Raw genomic sequence first — 17,500 nt, 5'->3', positions numbered from 1 at the left:
CTTACATGCTGCTAAACTGTTTATGCACTCAATGATTTTCTGCCATTTGTCATATTGTGCTACAAGCTGGTCCCAGGCAGGTGTGACCACTCTGAAACCCTTGTACTCTCTATACAAACAGGCTGTGAAAGTGCTTGATAAAAAACCAAGAAATTATCACCACTGTACTATTATAAAGAAACATAGCCTGTTAACATTTGACAGTTTTATTTGGTTCTCTGACATGTGCCTGATGTACAAATTGACCCATGATCTTGCACCACCACCACTTAAGCAATGTGTGTCATTCTGTAGAGACAATGTTAGGGTATCTAGGGCTGCAATGAGAGGAGACTGTTTTACTACATTCAAAAAGACCACTTTTGGCCAATCAGCATTTTCATATCAAGCAACTAGAAAATGGAACTCAATCCCGCTCCATATCAGAGACTCTTTAAGTTTTAAAAGTTTTAAAAAGTCTTTGAAGGACAATCAAGCTTGTGATCATTGATCTTTGTTTTTCACTTAGTTTTTCTTCTATTTGTAATGTTTATCTTGTTGTCTTTTCATGTCTGTGTTTGTTTATGTTTTTACTGTGCTTGAACATCCTGCCCAGGGACTACAGGTGCAAATTAGCTATTTAGCTAACCCTGGTATAGAAGCTATTCTATGCATGGTCCCTGTCAAACAAAACGAATAAACTAAAACTAAACTAAAACTACAAATGCCTAGTATGGTTTCTCCTCCGCTGCACGTCGGGCCGTATTACAACCTCGACCGTGCATTAATTTATGTTAACAGACCACCGTGTCGTCCATTATCCCTTACTTATTATGTTTACACATACAGTGCAGATATGATTAAAAGATACAGACTACAGTAAGTTTGAATATATATATATTTTTATTCCCCTGGATGTCATTACATTGAGTGTTGTTTTGTTAGGTAGGTATTCCCACTGCGATCTGGCAGTTCACCTTTCACCACTTCATTATTAACTCACTTGTGATTCTGATCTCATCTTCTCATCTAATCTGCACTGACATTCTTCAAGTGTCTGAGAGTGTTTGTGTATGTGTTGCGTGAGTGTGTGTGTGCCTACGTGCTTTCTGTGAAACTGTGTGCGTACTGTAGATGCAAAAAAGGAGGTCCAGATTCCTGGAGAGTACATGCTGTCATCAATAGACTCTAGTTATAAGCACCAGCATCTGACACAGCATTGCATTTCCACTATTAAAGCGACGTCAAAACACTTTGAATGACAGGCATCTCAGAATTGAATGGTAAGCCGGTCTGTTCATTTTTAGGCTTCTTTAGTATGCGTTACAACATACAGCAAGAATAATTTCACCTCTGTTTAATTTGCTTGAGCTGATTTCAATTTTATTTAGATACTAATTGTATTTTGATGTAATGGAATCTTATATATATATAATGAAGAACATCTTTGACTAAGTGAAATGCATAGAGGCATTTCCTTCCAAGGGATTTGAGGGGCTGAGGCATCCTCATCTTGCTATTCAACAGGTCTAAATTATACCTGTCAATTTCTGTTTAAGAACAGAAAGTCTTTTTAAAGATGGCTGGCAGTTTGACATTGGAGGAGAGACAAGCACATGTTGGGCAGACACCTGTGTGTAGTGATTTAGAATGGGGAAGGCTCTGGGACTCTCAGGAACGGCTGATACACACTGCAAACCTCTTCTGCAGCTGTCAGCTGTCTCGGGTTTCATTTATTTGATCTATTTATTTTATTTATCGATGACTCCTCTGACATCATAAATACATACTCCAAATGATCAGGTACAAGATAAGCACAAGCAAAGGACTTTTTCATATTTTGTTTATTTGTTTCTATTTGCTTCACACTGACTTTCATGCAAATATAGCCGAGCTGATACATGCAACATTGAGCCTATTTTAATTTCGTCATTCACTTCTTGTTTCGGAGAGGAAAAATACATATTTTCTCGATAGTGGAAGGTGTCCAGACAATGATTAAACGCTCATGCTAATGAACCTACTCAAGCTTGACATGGCAATGTCAAACAATGAGGGTGTCAGCTTTCACTTCATGCCGAAAGCTGAAGCTTATGACAAGTGATAAATTAATCATCTGATGGATGACAGTTGTCCATTTCACAGCTCATTTGCAATGTGTATGTTTCATTCTGCACTATAGCAAACATAAAGAATGTGTACGTGTGTGTGTGTGTGTGTGCGTGTGCGTGTGTGTGTGTGTGTAGAGGGGGCAGGGGGTTGCTGCTCTCTGGAGCTATGTTGTATTGTGCTTCTTGACAGTATTTCTGTATGTGAATGCTGCTAGAATTTAGATAGCAGTTGGCAGTTTATATATTTGGATGATATGTTGTATGCATGAAGAGATGTAACAAGGGCCTTTAGGTATACTTTATTCAAAGAGCAAACCTGTATTTTGCTGGTTTAATGGCCAACATATTAATATGCTTAAATGTGACTGGAGGTATTTTGAATTGATTTTGTAATTGTTCTAGAGATTTTTTTTTTAACAATAGTTACTTTACTTGCTACGTGATGGGGAGGGATGACTGATTTTCATTAGTTTTTATCTAAGCTGTATGCAACTAAACTGAACCCTTACCCAGGAAAGGCAAAAGTTAAAATAGCAGTAGTTTGGGGTGGAGGCAAGGCCAGGAGCCCCAGTAAGGGTGGCCCTTTTGTGAAATAAGGTGGAGCAGAGGTGGGAGTTGACGTGTCTCGATATTCGGACTATAACTTACTACATTACACAGTATCTATGCATGATGTTCATTTCACACCATTTCTATACGTCAAAATGATATGCAATTCCAACTATTCACTTAATGAAACTTCTTACCCATCATTTTCAAACCATATATCAGCTCTTTTGATTGGCCAGTTGCCAATAGGGATTACTTTGCACATGCACCTTACTAGTGGCTTAGGGTGATGAAACACTTATACATTGAGGGCTTTTCAAACTGTCGTACAGTCTAAGTTCAGTATATGCTATAAAAAAGTTCACCCCCATCAACTGCCATCCCATAATTCCTACTCTGTGGACTATTCCCACAGTCGTAATTAGATAGGTATTTGGCATTCTTTTTTTTTGTGTTTTTTTTAGAACATTGTGTAGAGACCACAGATAATTTTCAGTACAGATAACCACATATCACATACCACTACTTGTGATAAACAAGTCTGCAAGGATTCATAGTGAACCATCGGAGAGGAGCCAACCAAGGCTCTATCAAAGATAAAAAACAGGATTTACCAGACAGCCCTGTCATGCTCCAGAGCTCATAGACATCTCCACCCTTCTTCAAATAGAATTTTCAAGAGACAAAAGGACATATCATGAAACAATCTTGATATCTTGATTTTGTCTTTAAATCTCTCTCTGTATTCACCAGTAGCAACAGAATGTGTGTACTGTATGTGTGTACTGTAGGTGTGTATAGTTTCACCTCCATGTCCGCAGTGGCAGTCTTACCTTGTATGACGCCCTGGGTGACGACCCCCCCGTCCCACCACCACCACACCCCCATATACACTGCAAATTATGGTCGACCTAAAACTACTGTTGTCCATGTATAATAGCAATAGTAACATAGCAAGAGGCTATTTCACAATCCAGAAAGATAACAGGTAGCCAATGTTATGAATAAAATGCGCCGCTTTGGAAGCAATTCGTGGTATGAATGACTTTAGCGTTAGTTAGGAGACGTGCTCAAGACGTGCTCAAGAGGTGAGTCCCCCGGCCGTCCCTCCTCCTTTCCCTTCTTAACTTCTGTGTGTGAGACCTTCACAGGAGCAAGCATGGGAGGCAAAGTAGCATGTATGTAAGGCGCGCACTCCCCACATGGTGACATAGGATTGACGTGCAAATGAGCTATGGAAAACTGATTAGATCAGAGTATTTTTTTTTAGCTAAGTGCTAGTGCCGCCCCCATGTGTCATGAAAAAATGCCGCCCCGGACGGCAGCCCATATCCCCCCTTTGCCAAAAACCGCTACTGCAGGTCCGTTAGTGTTGCCTTATGTCATTGGGTAATGAGGAATTGAGAAAATAACATGTGCGATGCAATTTCCATTCCCTGTTACATGCCAAGGAATACTGGAGCAATCAATTTCAAACAGACCACATGAGCAATTAGTAGTTAGATTGGGAGACAGATTAAAGAGTGAATAGAAACTGACAGAAGGTTTCAGTCACATTAGATAAGGCTCGGGTAAGGTCTGAGTAGGTGTATTGGAACGTTATTGCATACTAAGCTTACATACACAAGATTTGAGGTATTTGAAAGGGAGATTTAAGAAAATAACAAGAAAAGAAAATAATCATTGAAAGGCTAAAAAAGTCAGAGCTTTAGACAACTATGATGAATTTGTTTTGAGTATACAAATGTTTGTAGTGTCATGGTTATAGCACATAACATTCTGCTCAATATTGTAAATACATTTTGATATGGTACTGAAAGGTTGGCCATATCAACTGACTGTTATTTCAGTTACATGGTTATAAACATTTAGATGTCTTGATGCAGTATACAGTCATTCATCATCTGAGTTATAATTTTGTGTTATCCAAGGTCTAGTGGGAGAGGAAATAGACATCTGAGTGTTCTTGCCAGAGCACTTCACCTTTGACCTTGGCCAGCCCCTACACCTTGACCTCCAGCTTGGTGAATCATCCCACCTCTCGGCACTCACCATGTCTGTGTATCGCAAGGAGTCAGCGGCAGCGCCGAGCTACAGCAACAGCTCAACACGTGAGAGAAACCACCTTAATTGACCTATTATTATTCATATGCATTTACAGCATCTTACAGTAGTTATGAGGCAACATGAAGCATGTTGTATTTTCAGTTAGTCTAAACACATGGCAGATTCATGATGGTTTAATTAATTTATATTTGTTGTTTTTGTTTTTAGTTATTGCACAAAACAAAGCTCTGGGAAGTGTGATGTACATGTTGGGAATGAGAGACTTCATCAGAGACCCTATGGATGTCACATCTATTCTGTACATCAGCAACCTAACCTTGGAAGATGAGACACCCCCCGCGCCAAACTACCTGCTCCAGTCATTCCTGCGTCGCCTCTGGCTCTACCACCCGGATGCCAGAAACCCCTCATGCAGCTCAATGCCTGAGAAATCCTGGCCAGGCACATGCCCACCCACTGTAGATGAAGGTCTTGGGGAGGAACTCCGGTCTGCAGTGAATCCACTGGATCTAGTCACTGGTGTGTACATGTCCTCCAACAGTCTCCTTCGCCAGGAGATCACAAACCACATGGTGCAGTGCAACTTTGCAGTGCCTCTGCTTCTTCCGGCTGTTTGGCCCGATGTCAGTGGCACTCTTCTGCTGTGGCCCTTTCGTGGTGTGATGGGGATGCAAAGATCCACCTCTGCCAACCCTCGAGATGTTCAGATGAAGAATATGGCCTGTTCCAGGATGCCCTTGATCTCTTGCGTCAGGCTGGGAAGCTGTGGCATCTCCAAGTCCAGGGTCCTGAACAGAGTGCTGAGTGGCCCACGCAAGAAGTGTGAGTTTTTCGTCCACAGAGACATGGACGGAGGACAGCTCCCTAGGAGCATCTCAGAAGGCATGGTGGAGGTTGGGTGGAACCTGCCCTTGGGGGATCCAAATGGGGACACTTTTTCTCGACCCATTCTGCTTGCCAACTTGCGCGGAGATGCAGCCGCCTGTGATCGACCTTTGAGCCTTGTCAGTCGAGGCTCCGGAGTCCTTGTTGTGTTCTTTGAGATGCTCGGAGAAAAAGAGCTGGCGGCGCTCATCTACTGGAGAAGCCTTGCATGCCACATGATCCTTGTAGACTGCTCCCGAGGACACGAGAATGCAAGTGATAGGGAGAGGCTTGCCAAATTTCTAGGGAAAGCAGTAAAGGAGCTGGAACTGGAAGAAGGGATGGTGGTATCAGGATGCAGAGGAGATGAAGAGGAGCTTGCTGTCCATTTGATAGAGGCCTTGGATCACCTGATCCCTCACCTGCATGCTGTGAACCTTGTGGATCTGGCTGGTATCGGGCTTGATCTCAGCTACAATGTGGATGAGGATGAGATTTGCCGAAAAGCGTCTGACGAAGCTGAGGGGGTTCTGAAGGGAATGGAGGACGACCCTGTTCAGTTCAAGGAGGAGCAGCTACCTCTGCAAGGTGCACAGTGGAAACGACTTGCTAAAATTGAGAAAGAGCAGTGTCGAAACCAGGAGGGTGAAGGTTTTAATCAAAGACATCTTAAAGAGGAGGAGGAATACATTCGCCAACAGATGAGGAAACATACAGTGACACCAGCTATGAAAGGCTTCATAGATGCCCTTACAACCATCAACTCTCTCAAACGAGCTTATTTCCTGAGCTGGATGAAAACCCGACTGGGTGCTGTACAATGGGATCAACTTTCCCAATCCGTAGATCCACTTTTGGACCAGCAGCCTTTGGTTGAACTGGAGGGATGTCCATCTAGCCACTCTTTCCTTGGGCTTGAACACTTTTTCCGTGAGATGGGGGTGATGTATGAGATGTGTTACCACAGCGCATGCAAAGACTCATACATAACACGACTCCCTAATCTTGCTGCTGAGCTCCTCATGCATGGAGTGCCTTTAGAAATCTATGACGGAGATGCCTCTTGTGTCCCCATAAATTGGGTGAACAATGTCCTGATTCAACTACAGAAGAAGCTGTCACTAAACTTGAGGTTGAAGGTAATTACAGCTTTCGGGCTCCACAATTCCAAGAATGCCGACATTCTTACAACTCTCTTTGGAGCAAGCTTCCTGAAAGGCAGCTACAGACACGCAAAGGGGGCCTACATGCTTCTAGTTATCATACCTGAGATGCAGAGGTGGATGATGGAGTGTGACCTATTGCTTCTCATCAACATGGAAGGTCTAAGTTATCCGGAGCTGGCAGAAGGTGAAGATAGTTTGGCACATGATCATGAACTGGCAACTTTTGTCACTGGACTCAGTGATGTGCTGTTGCTGAACCTGAAGGCAGAAAACCAGGCCGACGTGAAAGACACCCGCCAGATAGCGGTAAGTGCCCTCCTCCGCACCAAGGAGATGGAGAAAATGCCTGTGTGCCAACTTATGAGTCAGTGTGAAGGAGCTGACACAAAGGCCTTGTCCTTGCACATGAGTCGCGTCATTATGATTTTGTCAATGGAAAGGACAGGAGAGGACCTTGACTCAGTTCAACTGCCTACAGAGAACAGCAATCCCTGTATAATGGGCCCATGGAATGACAGAATTGTGTATTTACCTCTCAACCCAGAGTGCAGCAAGGCAGCACTGGAACTGAAGAACAATCTCTTCTCCACAATTCAGAAGTGTGCCATGAAGAACGAGCCAACACGTCTTCCGCAGTTCATGGAGTCCATCTACCAACTCTGGGAAGCAATCAAACATGAAACCTTCCCCATTCCCTTCAACAACACTGAAGTGGCCGATACATTTAGTGGTGTCTGTAACAAACTGCTTGATGGGGAGCAGAACCTGGAAAGTCACATGCAGGATTGGTTAGGAGGAGTTGATCATCGCATCTCAGACCTGAAGAAAAACAGGAGAAATTCAGAGGCCATCCTGAAAGCACTGGAGGATGAGACCACAAAGGAGATTAAGTCTGAGGGTAGGAAAATGCAAGTGATTCTGGAAAATCACTTCAATAGAAATGATATTAACTTCAAACTTGTTGATGCTTACAAGCCAAACTTTTTGAGTTTTGTTAATATGTACCAAACGCAGAAGACCGGTCAACTAAACAAGACACTTGAGTCTGCCACAGATGTATATGACCTCTCTGCCAAGGTCAAGGCTTTGCAAACAGCCATTGAGGCTGCACTGGAAGTCAAGTTGCGAGCATTGCTGGCTGACAGTAGGGTGAATGATGCAAGCTTTTTAGACAGCAAGTTGGAAGAAGAGTTTGCAAGTGTTTGGGATCAAATACCAACAAACTTGGAACAGAAACCAGTAGAGGTACAAGATATTGTTGACAACGTGAAAAAGCAATTACGTAATAATCTAAGAATTCGGGTCTTGCAGAAGTACATAGACAAACTTGAGTATGTGGGAAAGACTGGGGTCTCTGAGGTCTTTGAGGTGCGGAATGATCATTTTGGGTTCAAGAGCAAGGTAAAGAGAACTCTGCAAAATGACAAGAAGGAGGCCCCAAAATTTGCAAACAGGATGGTCGAAGCGTGTGACCGCAGTATCCTTGAAAACGTGAAGAGAAAGGACAATTATAAAGACAGCTACACAACTGCAATCCTCGAGATTGTTGACAAGGGTTTAAGCACAAAAGACTTCAATGTCAACTCACAATTTGAAATCGATCTCAAAGTCTACGTCTGCAACAAAGCTGCTTTGGCTTTTCTGGAGATGCAGAATAGGTTGATCAGGCAGATGAATTCAAAGGAAAAATTCCTACATGACAACAAGAAAAAATACATGCTCGACTTCATGTACCAGTTCCGCAAGAGGGACCAGTGCCAAACAGCCACCCACACCTTCATCAACCTTTGTCTTAAACCTGCAGCCCACAACTATATCCAAAGCTCCTTGAGAGCCGCCATCTTGGAGGACATCTTGCAGAAAGATGATGCCCGGAGGTTTATCTCACCCAGTGAATTTCATTACAACATCCTTAGGGACTTGATCAGTGAAGACAACTTTGAGAGATTCCTTGAATATCTTCAGTTCGGTGAGACCTTCAGCCGCAAGAGCATCCAGGCCATTTTGATAGGCTACTTTTCTGGGACTGTAGTGGTGGATGACAGGAGAAAGCAACGCATGGAGGAAATCTCTGACAAGATGCTTAAAGCCGTCAATGAGGTGACAAATGACACAAGCGGTGGACAAGGCAACATCCGAGAAATGTTACTAGCTGTTTGTGACAACCTGACAAATTCTGGTGGAGTGAACGTGCCACAGGACACTCTGGAGGGACCTTTGTTCGACATTAATACCCATCGTGACATTTTTGTTGCAAACCTGCGGGACTCGTTAAACGAGATAAATCAGGAACTGAGTCAAGACCTGCGTCGGACCGATAAGGCAGTGGATGTCTCGTCTGACCTGCCAGACGAGCTGCTGGAGGCCTTGTTTGACAAAGTGAAGGGATGTGGGAGAGAGTGCCCCTTCTGCAAGGCGCCCTGTGATATGGGGGACAAAGACCACACTCTTCACAGCTCGCTCTGGCACCGACCCAAGGGCTTGCTGTCGTACCACTGCTCCGACTCTGCAAACCTCTCCCACAGCACATGCTCACAGGAAGTGAGTGGCAAAAACCAGTTCCTGAACAAAGACACCGGAGACAAGCCAGTCCCTTACAAGGATTATCACACCATCTATCCCGACTGGTACATCCCTGAGAGAGAGGGAAGCAGCACCTACTGGAAATATATACTGATGAAGTATAATCAGAAGTTTGCCCAGGCGTATCAACGTGACCCAGCTGATATCCCAATGGAATGGGAAAGGATTCAGCAGGCGGATGCCCTGGAAAGCTTGCGCAAAGCTTTCCACTCATAGGGAATGCTAGCCACCATCATGCTATCCATCATTATCCCTTGGTACTAAGAGATCTCTTTTCTTTAATGTTAACCCATTATGTGTAAAAAAAAAAAAACGGTGATTGTGATTGTATTTGCAGATCGTCCTGATAATGCTTTATGATGGGTGTGATTTATTATATTTACTATGTGTGATTTTTATGCCCCATTTTAATAATTAATGTTTTGTAATGCTCAGTGAATAAAGGGGTTGAAAAGTGTGATGTACATGATTCTTTACCCACACACACACACACACACACACTCACACAGAGAGAGAGAGAGAGAGAGCACATTCACTTGTTGCAAAACTCTAAATGCTCTCCTAATCAGTCAAATTAGTTCATCTTTATCCATACAACTCCCTGTAATCTCGCAAACACTACAAATAAACTTCACACTGATACACACACTGTTGTGGCCTATCCCTACAATGTATTTCATACTAACTGTTACTAACAGTCTGAACAAGAACAACAAATACGCTGTCAATACTGTAAAACAAGAGAGCATTACAATTTCATCCCCATACATAACTGAAGACTATTATCCATTACAGAGCCCTATTAATACTTAATCCTCTAATGGACAAGCATCAAAATGGCAATCTTGCCTCAATGCTACAAGCTAAAGAGGGAAAATAAAAATATTAACCCATATTCAGGGATTGTCTGTCTAAACTGTCAACATCAGCACAGATTAGATCAGCATATGTGATCATGTACATGTATGGATGTCCAGATGCTGTTCTCCATGATCCATGACTGCTTACAATGGCCTAATGTTTACTATGCTGATCAAAATGGCTGCGGTAGGCTTCTGCTCTTAGTTAAACGAGTTAACAACAGATTTACAAAGAGAGCATGTATGTATTGAAGGCTAGTAAACATGACACATGTGTGTGTGTGTGTGTGTGTGTGTGTGTTTTATGTGTCTGTACTGTATGTATGTTCCCTTGTGAGTGTGTGTGGGGGGGGGGTTAATGGGGGTGTTTGTGTGTGTGTGCATGTGTGTGCTGCATTCAGAGGGTGTCATAATGATCCTACACTTCAAATTCTGTGCAGTTTTTAACCTGTCAGCCAAACATACCTGCGATTACAATGCCTTGTTTTTGCTTTTTCATTTTTAACTAGGTGGCGCTATACATCAAATGAGTGGATATAGAATGGGTTGACATGGACCCTGGAGGCCAACATACAGAAAACATGGGTCATCCTAGGCCCTACGGTTCTCGAGATATTCGCAGAAAACTGTGTCTGGCCTACCCTTCTTTTGGGGGGTCCAACCCGGCAGGTTGTGGGGGGGGGGGGGTTGTGTGCAATGGATCAAAACAATGGTTCTGTGTCATCCATGCCCACGATGTTTTGTTACACCCCGGCCTTTCAGTGTCCTGGGAATCGTTGACACATAATTACTGAAGAAAAAAAAAAGAAAATATTTAAGAAAAACAAAAATCAGAAAAAAGAAAAAGAAAAACAACTCTGATTAAACCTATATGACTGCCGCTTTGCTCTGCGGCGGTCATAATAATGATAGGCCTTTTTTGAATCAGTAACCACAAGAGGGCAGGTTAGGCTAGTCAAATTTTAATTTGAAGTGGCAGCCAGCTCTAATTGCTGACGTATAACTTGTGTTTTTGAGCAGTTTTTAGAAGATGTAGCCGAGCAGAGAGCGCAAAACACATAGGCCTAGTTGTACCAAAGTCAATAGGCTACAATAGCCTACAGCCTGAGTTGATGTTATTCAGTTTTAAAATGGAAAGGTGAATATAGGCTATTAATAAAATAATTTGTTACCAGTCAAGGAAGACCTGCTACCGTCATTAACCCTTGTAAGGTGTTCATATTTACTCAGCCAATGTTCCCGTTGGTGGACCCACCACATTATTAGGCTTTTTAAATCAATACAGCCATTACAATTTATGTAAAAATACTTATCAGATGTTTTCTTTAGCTCAATTACCAATTATATAGACATTAGGTTCATATTTGCCATTTACCCCTGTGACATCACATTTATGATCATATGATTTTCGTTTTTTCGTGAGAAAATGAGGAAATTAAATTCAAACAAGGTAAAAAAAAAAAAAGAAACAAGATTTTGTTTTCAGTATTGATGATTATTTCTTAGAATAATCAGAACAGGTGCAGGAGCTTGAAATATAAACATTTTGTGACTTTGTGTGTGAATAGCAGGTGCAGAAAAACAACATTCCCGCACACAGACACCTACTGTACACTTAGACACACACACAGACACCTACACTCAGACACGCACACATAGAGATGGAACACAGACACACACATCGCAGGCCCAGTTAGGAGGAGACCAGGACACAGTCGCGCGGGTTTAGCAACAGGTGAATTGGTTCTATCTACTGTAGCTCGAGTTGCCGCAGCCAACAGCTAGAGGCCTAGAGCTGTCAGTGCTACACTCTGGGGGCACGTACATGAACAGAGATAAACCTCCGGAATTCTCCCTTGACAAGAACTTCGGGTTGAAGCCAAGATGAGCCACTAGCCTACGGTAATTTTGTGAAGTGGACATTTCAAAATCCTTTTGTGTATTAGATGAAGCTTACAGTAAAAACATGACATCATTTTGCGTAATTTCCACTACTCATTCTGGCATCTCTCATATTGTGAAAGAGGTTCCAATTCTAGACCTATTTAAAACAATGAACAGATGGTTTAGGTCTACTGTTTAGTCTTGCCTACATGAGTTGGAGACAGTTGATGAAGAATCTTTGCTGGTATTATTTTGCATCTGCAGTGCAGATTTAGAACCATAGACAGAAATATGATTCTAGAACTTTCTGATCTCATAATTCATCTCACAATATTCAAATGCCACCACATTGAGTCTAGCCTTCCTACTGTACATGATGTTACAGTGTGGATAGAAGACGAAGGTGAGTCCATAACACATTTGGCCCATTTTGATTTTTTGATCTTTTTTCCATAATTTTTCATCCCTACGCATGCATGGACTTCTTTGCATGTGTGATTGTGTCATTTTAGATTTTTAGAGGGGGGGAATAAAACTTTGATCTTCCTATGACTTGGCAAAACATAAGCAAACATTAATGAAATACTATGACACTGACAAAGAATGTTGGGAAATCTATTACTATGATGAGCACAATTATTATGAAGAACATTCATAATAATTTCATGACAAGCCTTGAAAATCTTTAGCTATACTGGACTGGATGTGAACAGGAAGCTGTGGGAGCATGAAGAGAAAGAAGCCCACTCTGCCACAGCTGCCAAGGGTGGAGAGGGAGGACACTCCTTGGGCACAGGATGCCCGGCGAGTGCACGTGCCCTCCGTCCTGCCCTTAATCCTATCGGGCGGGTGCGACGCCTGCACCCAGATCGACACCACCTGCCAGCTGTCCCTGAAGCTGCCCGAGGTGCCTTCCTCCACCTTGAGAGGGCTGATATTCAGGCGCTCCCGGCGGAAGCTGGCTGCCCGTAAGACCCATGCCCTCAGCACCACTAAAAGCTATTGGCCGACACGCCCCAGCTGCCTCCCATCTCCCCCAGAGAGACCCCTGAGGAGAAGAGCGTGCAGGAGAAAGACAGGTCCACAGACGCCACCCACACCACAGACTGAACAACCATTTATATACCCCCTCAGACCATTACTAAAACATTTGCAACCATTTAATCACACCCCTCCAGAGAGCTTTATACAATCATTTACTAGCATTTAACAGGGTTCCCAAGGGACAAGGAGTTCTTGGAATATCATCATTTCAAGAAATGAGTCTATTCCGGATATGGAAAGTCAGGGAGTTTGATCATTTTTGTGACAAAGTAAGGGGATATCAGGGAGCATTTGGGACATTCCAGGATTAGGGGACAATTTAGGCAAATACACTGCTTAAAAAAATATCTTCTATTTTAACATTTTCTGTTGAATATATAAGAAATATAGGTAAACTACTAAATTATTTGATGCAACCCTGTTGCCAATACAATTTGCACACACACCCACACACACACACACACACACAGATTCAATCAACATATTTAACCAGGAGAAAACCCCCATGTTAAATTTGTAACAAACTCTTTGAGTGAAGAGATGAAGTCTGGGGTCTTGTGATTAGACTGGTCTCATAATTTCCCCATTTTTCATTTATCCAAAATAAATCTTGGTCAAATTAAACAAGACGATAATACAATGCACAAAAGGAATATGTCTAAATCAAATTAATTTAAATGTTGCTTTGGATGATGTATATGAGGAGGAAGATGCTGAGTCTGCATATGCAAAGTTTATGAAGGTCATTGGCTCTAATTTCAATTAGAGTTTCCCTTTTAGTAAGTCTAAGAAATTTAGACTCAAAAGATCTCAATAAGCTTTGGTTTACAACTGAATTACTGAAGCAGTTAAGGAAAAAGAATACACTTTTTTAGAAAATATATTTCTAATCCTTCTCCTCTAAATCATGGTGTGTGTAATATTATTTATATCTTATATAAATAAATATATTCACTAATCAATCTGTAAAAAAAACATTATTGGGGAGATAGATATTAACGGGGAAATCCGGCCATTTTTAACTCCAAAATCGTTTTCCTTAGGGCCACCCCCTGTTTTGGTATGCAAAAAATCTGACAAAAACTGCCCTGGTTGCAGCACTTTGAAATTATCTATAAAGTTAATATGGGGGCAAGCATTTAAAGTGCATTTGGGACCTTTAAACACATTCAGAAAACCATTCCAAGACCTATGGAACACGAGTTGGTTCCTTACGAGACACCACCATGCTTGTTTAACTCAAATAGTGTGGTGAAATATTATAAACTTTGTGTTTCTGCATGGAGTCACTCACCTCAGATTACCCCATTGACATATCCAGATAGCCCTTACTCCATTGCAGAGCGGATGCGCTCTCAGCCACTAGCCACAGAAACGAAAAAATTTTCCTTGGCGTTTTGATTTGTTTGCAAAAAGACACGATCGAGCAGTGCAGTCGTCATGTCCATAGTTATGGCTATGTGATCACATAGTAAGATTCCTTAAGCCTATGTGACAGTTGAGTGAGTGGAAATGCTTCCGAGATAGCAGGTGTAAGGGTAGCCAGCTGGAACATAGCTGTGCGGTATGTGCGTTGTGTACTGTAGACCTCCCTCCTGACGCATTAAGAGACATGCTAGTGCAGGGGTCGGCAATTACGTTTGGACCCGGGCCAATTTTTTTTCAGACAATGGCATCGCGGGCCATAGCTTTTGTAATGGGGGGGGGGGGGGGGGGGGGGGGGGGTTATAGGCCTACTATTTAAATTATGAATTATTATATTATATTAAAATAAACATCATCTAACTTTTAAAATGCATTTAATTTAATTCCATTAAAAACGTTTATTTGCTTATGTGCGCTGTTTTTATGCCGCCTGCTGCATCTCCTGTCGTCTCTCATGAAACAGGCGACTTGCCTAGCAACTTGCCGTAACTAATGTGTACAAATATTATTCTTTTGGATGACGTGTAAATGATTAGCTGAACATTGCTATATGCTAGTTATCGATGCAAAATGTCGTTGTCAAAAGCCTTGAAAAGAAAAATTGATTCAGAATGCAGGACCTACAAAGAAGAATGGAAGCAGAGGTATGTGTTGAGCCTGCCTGCATTTATTAATGCCAAGCCTATTAATTTAACGAAACATAGGCTATTTTTGACCTTGCCCACTGGAAGAGGGAGACAGGACACTTTTTTTTTTTTTTTTTGCACAAGATTACGCGCACTCGCGTGCCAATACCGTTCCGACCTGTGCGTCATGGATAACTGCAAGGATGTTCCACCTGTTGTTTTGTCACTTTAGTAGGACTATCATCTATACCTCAATAAATGTTTTGAAATTGATGGGATTGCTGTAGGCCTTTTTTTCTTTTTAAAAACATGGGGTTAAAAAAAATTTCATTTTTTATTTTTTTATTATTTAAACAGCAAATTAACGTCATCTCGCGGGCCAGATAGAATAGATGGCGGGCCAAAATTGGCCCGCGGGCCACTATTTGCCGACCCCTGTGCTAGTGAGACAGCTATAGCAGCCTGGGCTTTTAGCTCTCCCAATGCGGGGTCCTGCTGTTTGCAGGTTCAAGTCCAGGCGAGGGCAGGGCTGAGCACAGGTTACACAGCCACAGTAAAGACATGCAATAGGACACGTAAAACAATGTAGGGCAGTGTAGTGGCAAAGGAGGCTGTAGAATGAATGAGACTCTTGAGTCCTGCTGTCCATCAGAGTGTGACCTTTGGAGCTGCACATGGAGCAGACCAGCTGTGTCCAGCTGTAGCCTGCCCGTAACCTGCGTTGTGTTGCGCAGTTCAGCCCTGCCACACGCCCGGACTCGAACCCGCGAAACAGTAGCACCATGGCTCTGGAGTCGAGCGCGCTGGAAATTGAGCTGAAAGCCCAGACTACTAGCTTCCATGCCAGCAGCACTCTTGAGGCGTCGGGGAGTGAGGTTTACCAACCTTCCACACGCACAGCTATAGCTGGTATCTGTGACACAGGCTGGGTCAGGAGGCTCACTCTTGCACCAATATATGACCTGTTGGACCGCCATTTCCCAAGCCTGGGACCGTGGTAGCTTAGTGGATAAGGAGCTGGGCTAGCATGCAGTAGCCAGGAGAAGTTGTGAGTTCGATTTCTAGTTGCCACCTTTTTTTTTTTTTATAAGTATATTTTTTGGGGCTTTTTATGCCTTTAATGAGACAGGACAGTGGAGAATGACAGGAAGCGAGTGGGAGAGAGAGTTGGGTGGGATCCGGAAAGGACCACGGGGCGGGAATCGAACCTGGATCGCCAGCGTACGGTGCAGGTGCCCCAGCCAGTCGGGCCACGGCCGGGGCCTCTGGCTGCCACCTCTGAGCAAGGGACTTAACCCTGAGTTGTTCTGGAGAGACTGGAGTTGTTCTGGATAAAAGCGGCAGCCAAAATGAGTAAGTCACCGAATGAACACCAAATGGCACACTTGGGAACCCCGCTGTCCTCAGTCGTATCACTCCCCAACAGTAGGGGCACTTTAGAGCACCTCTGGCCTTCATCTGTCTTGGAGAGGTTATATAATGGGGTCATTTAGACACAAACGATTGGCAAGCCCCACAGATTATAGTCACTAAATTGTCCATTCTTCACTGAGCCACGCTCTCCTTACTACCGCCGCGAGTTATTGCGATTTCCACGCTTCAAAAATCTAATTATCTTCTCTCTCATTCCCTCATGCTCTCTATCTCTCTCTCGCATCTCTCTCTCTCTCTCATCACTCGCTTTATGTGGCTGCTTGTTGTTTTGTTGCTCCATTTCCCTGGTAACGGAAGCGGAACTCTTTTGAGAATCTGATCATCTCATCTTGGAGAATGAGAGAATTTTTTTAAATTGCATGACTCATTAGGTCACCATGGTGTCATTAGACTTTGTTATATAAAGAGAGGAGAGTGTCTGTGGAAAGCCAAACCATGTGGTTCTGACATTGTGCTGGCTCTGATTTCTGATATGGCATGGACCTAGGCACATATCAGTTAGATGCCATTTGCCACTTGGGCAACTTGTGCACATAGCGAGATCAAGCACAAGTACACAGCCATCAATAACTAACTTAATGAGGTGGGAAGGTTTGGAAGGGAAAGGTCTCTCTTGCTCCAAACTCCTCCATCGTTTTGAGCCCGTAGGTCTCCTGGCATGAACAAGCTGAATGGCGTAAGGCTCATGTCGTTCCATGAGGTCAAAGCTTTTTAAAGCAAATGTTCTCTCTGGTGTTTTGAGAACTGGAGTTTGGATTTTGATTTGCACTTCAGAGGCCAAGCCCCCCCCAACCCAACCCAACCCCACCACCTCACCCCTGCTGTACTTGCAGTAATGAAGGAAGCAAGAGCTAAGCCAAAAGGACACTTAGAGCCACCACTCTAATTCAACCTCCTATCTTCAACCC

At 43.0% G+C, this 17,500-nt stretch overlaps 2 protein-coding genes across 2 annotated transcripts in view; both read left to right on the top strand.

The window, feature by feature from the left end:
* The first annotated feature begins 1,154 nt into the window (after nt 1-1,154).
* Nucleotides 1,155-9,776, top strand: gvin1l2 (GTPase, very large interferon inducible 1-like 2). Its single transcript, XM_076282812.1, has 3 exons — nt 1,155-1,262; nt 4,571-4,750; nt 4,914-9,776. The coding sequence occupies exons 2-3, from the start codon at nt 4,693-4,695 to the stop codon at nt 9,533-9,535; spliced, it is 4,680 nt and encodes a 1,559-aa protein (XP_076138927.1). The 5' UTR covers nt 1,155-1,262; nt 4,571-4,692; the 3' UTR covers nt 9,536-9,776.
* Nucleotides 9,777-12,790: 3,014 nt separating this feature from the next.
* LOC143121399 (prolactin-releasing peptide receptor) overlaps nt 12,791-17,500 on the top strand; it is a 33,927-nt gene continuing 29,217 nt past the window's right edge. Inside the window, exon 1 of the mRNA XM_076281759.1 lies at nt 12,791-13,031. Within this exon, the coding sequence (XP_076137874.1) occupies nt 12,791-13,031 (241 nt within the window). The remainder of the gene's footprint in view (nt 13,032-17,500) is intronic.

Source organism: Alosa pseudoharengus, unplaced genomic scaffold, assembly GCF_046254945.1.
Source record: "Alosa pseudoharengus isolate Yale_2024_CS ecotype anadromous, Long Island Sound unplaced genomic scaffold, YU_APseudo_1.1 YU_APseudo_1.1_scf_13, whole genome shotgun sequence".
In the NCBI taxonomy this organism is placed as follows: Eukaryota; Metazoa; Chordata; class Actinopteri; order Clupeiformes; family Clupeidae; genus Alosa; species Alosa pseudoharengus.
Note: the sequence above shows the minus strand (reverse complement) of the source record. Positions and strands in the feature narration are given on the sequence as shown.

Bases quoted from the DNA above. Each gene is read 5' to 3' on its own strand.
- gvin1l2 (XM_076282812.1), top strand. From the start codon at position 4,693: ATGTCTGTGTATCGCAAGGAGTCAGCGGCAGCGCCGAGCTACAGCAAC. The intron at 4,751-4,913 runs GTGAGAGAAACC...TTTTGTTTTTAG, and splicing joins CTACAGCAACAGCTCAACAC to TTATTGCACAAAACAAAGCT.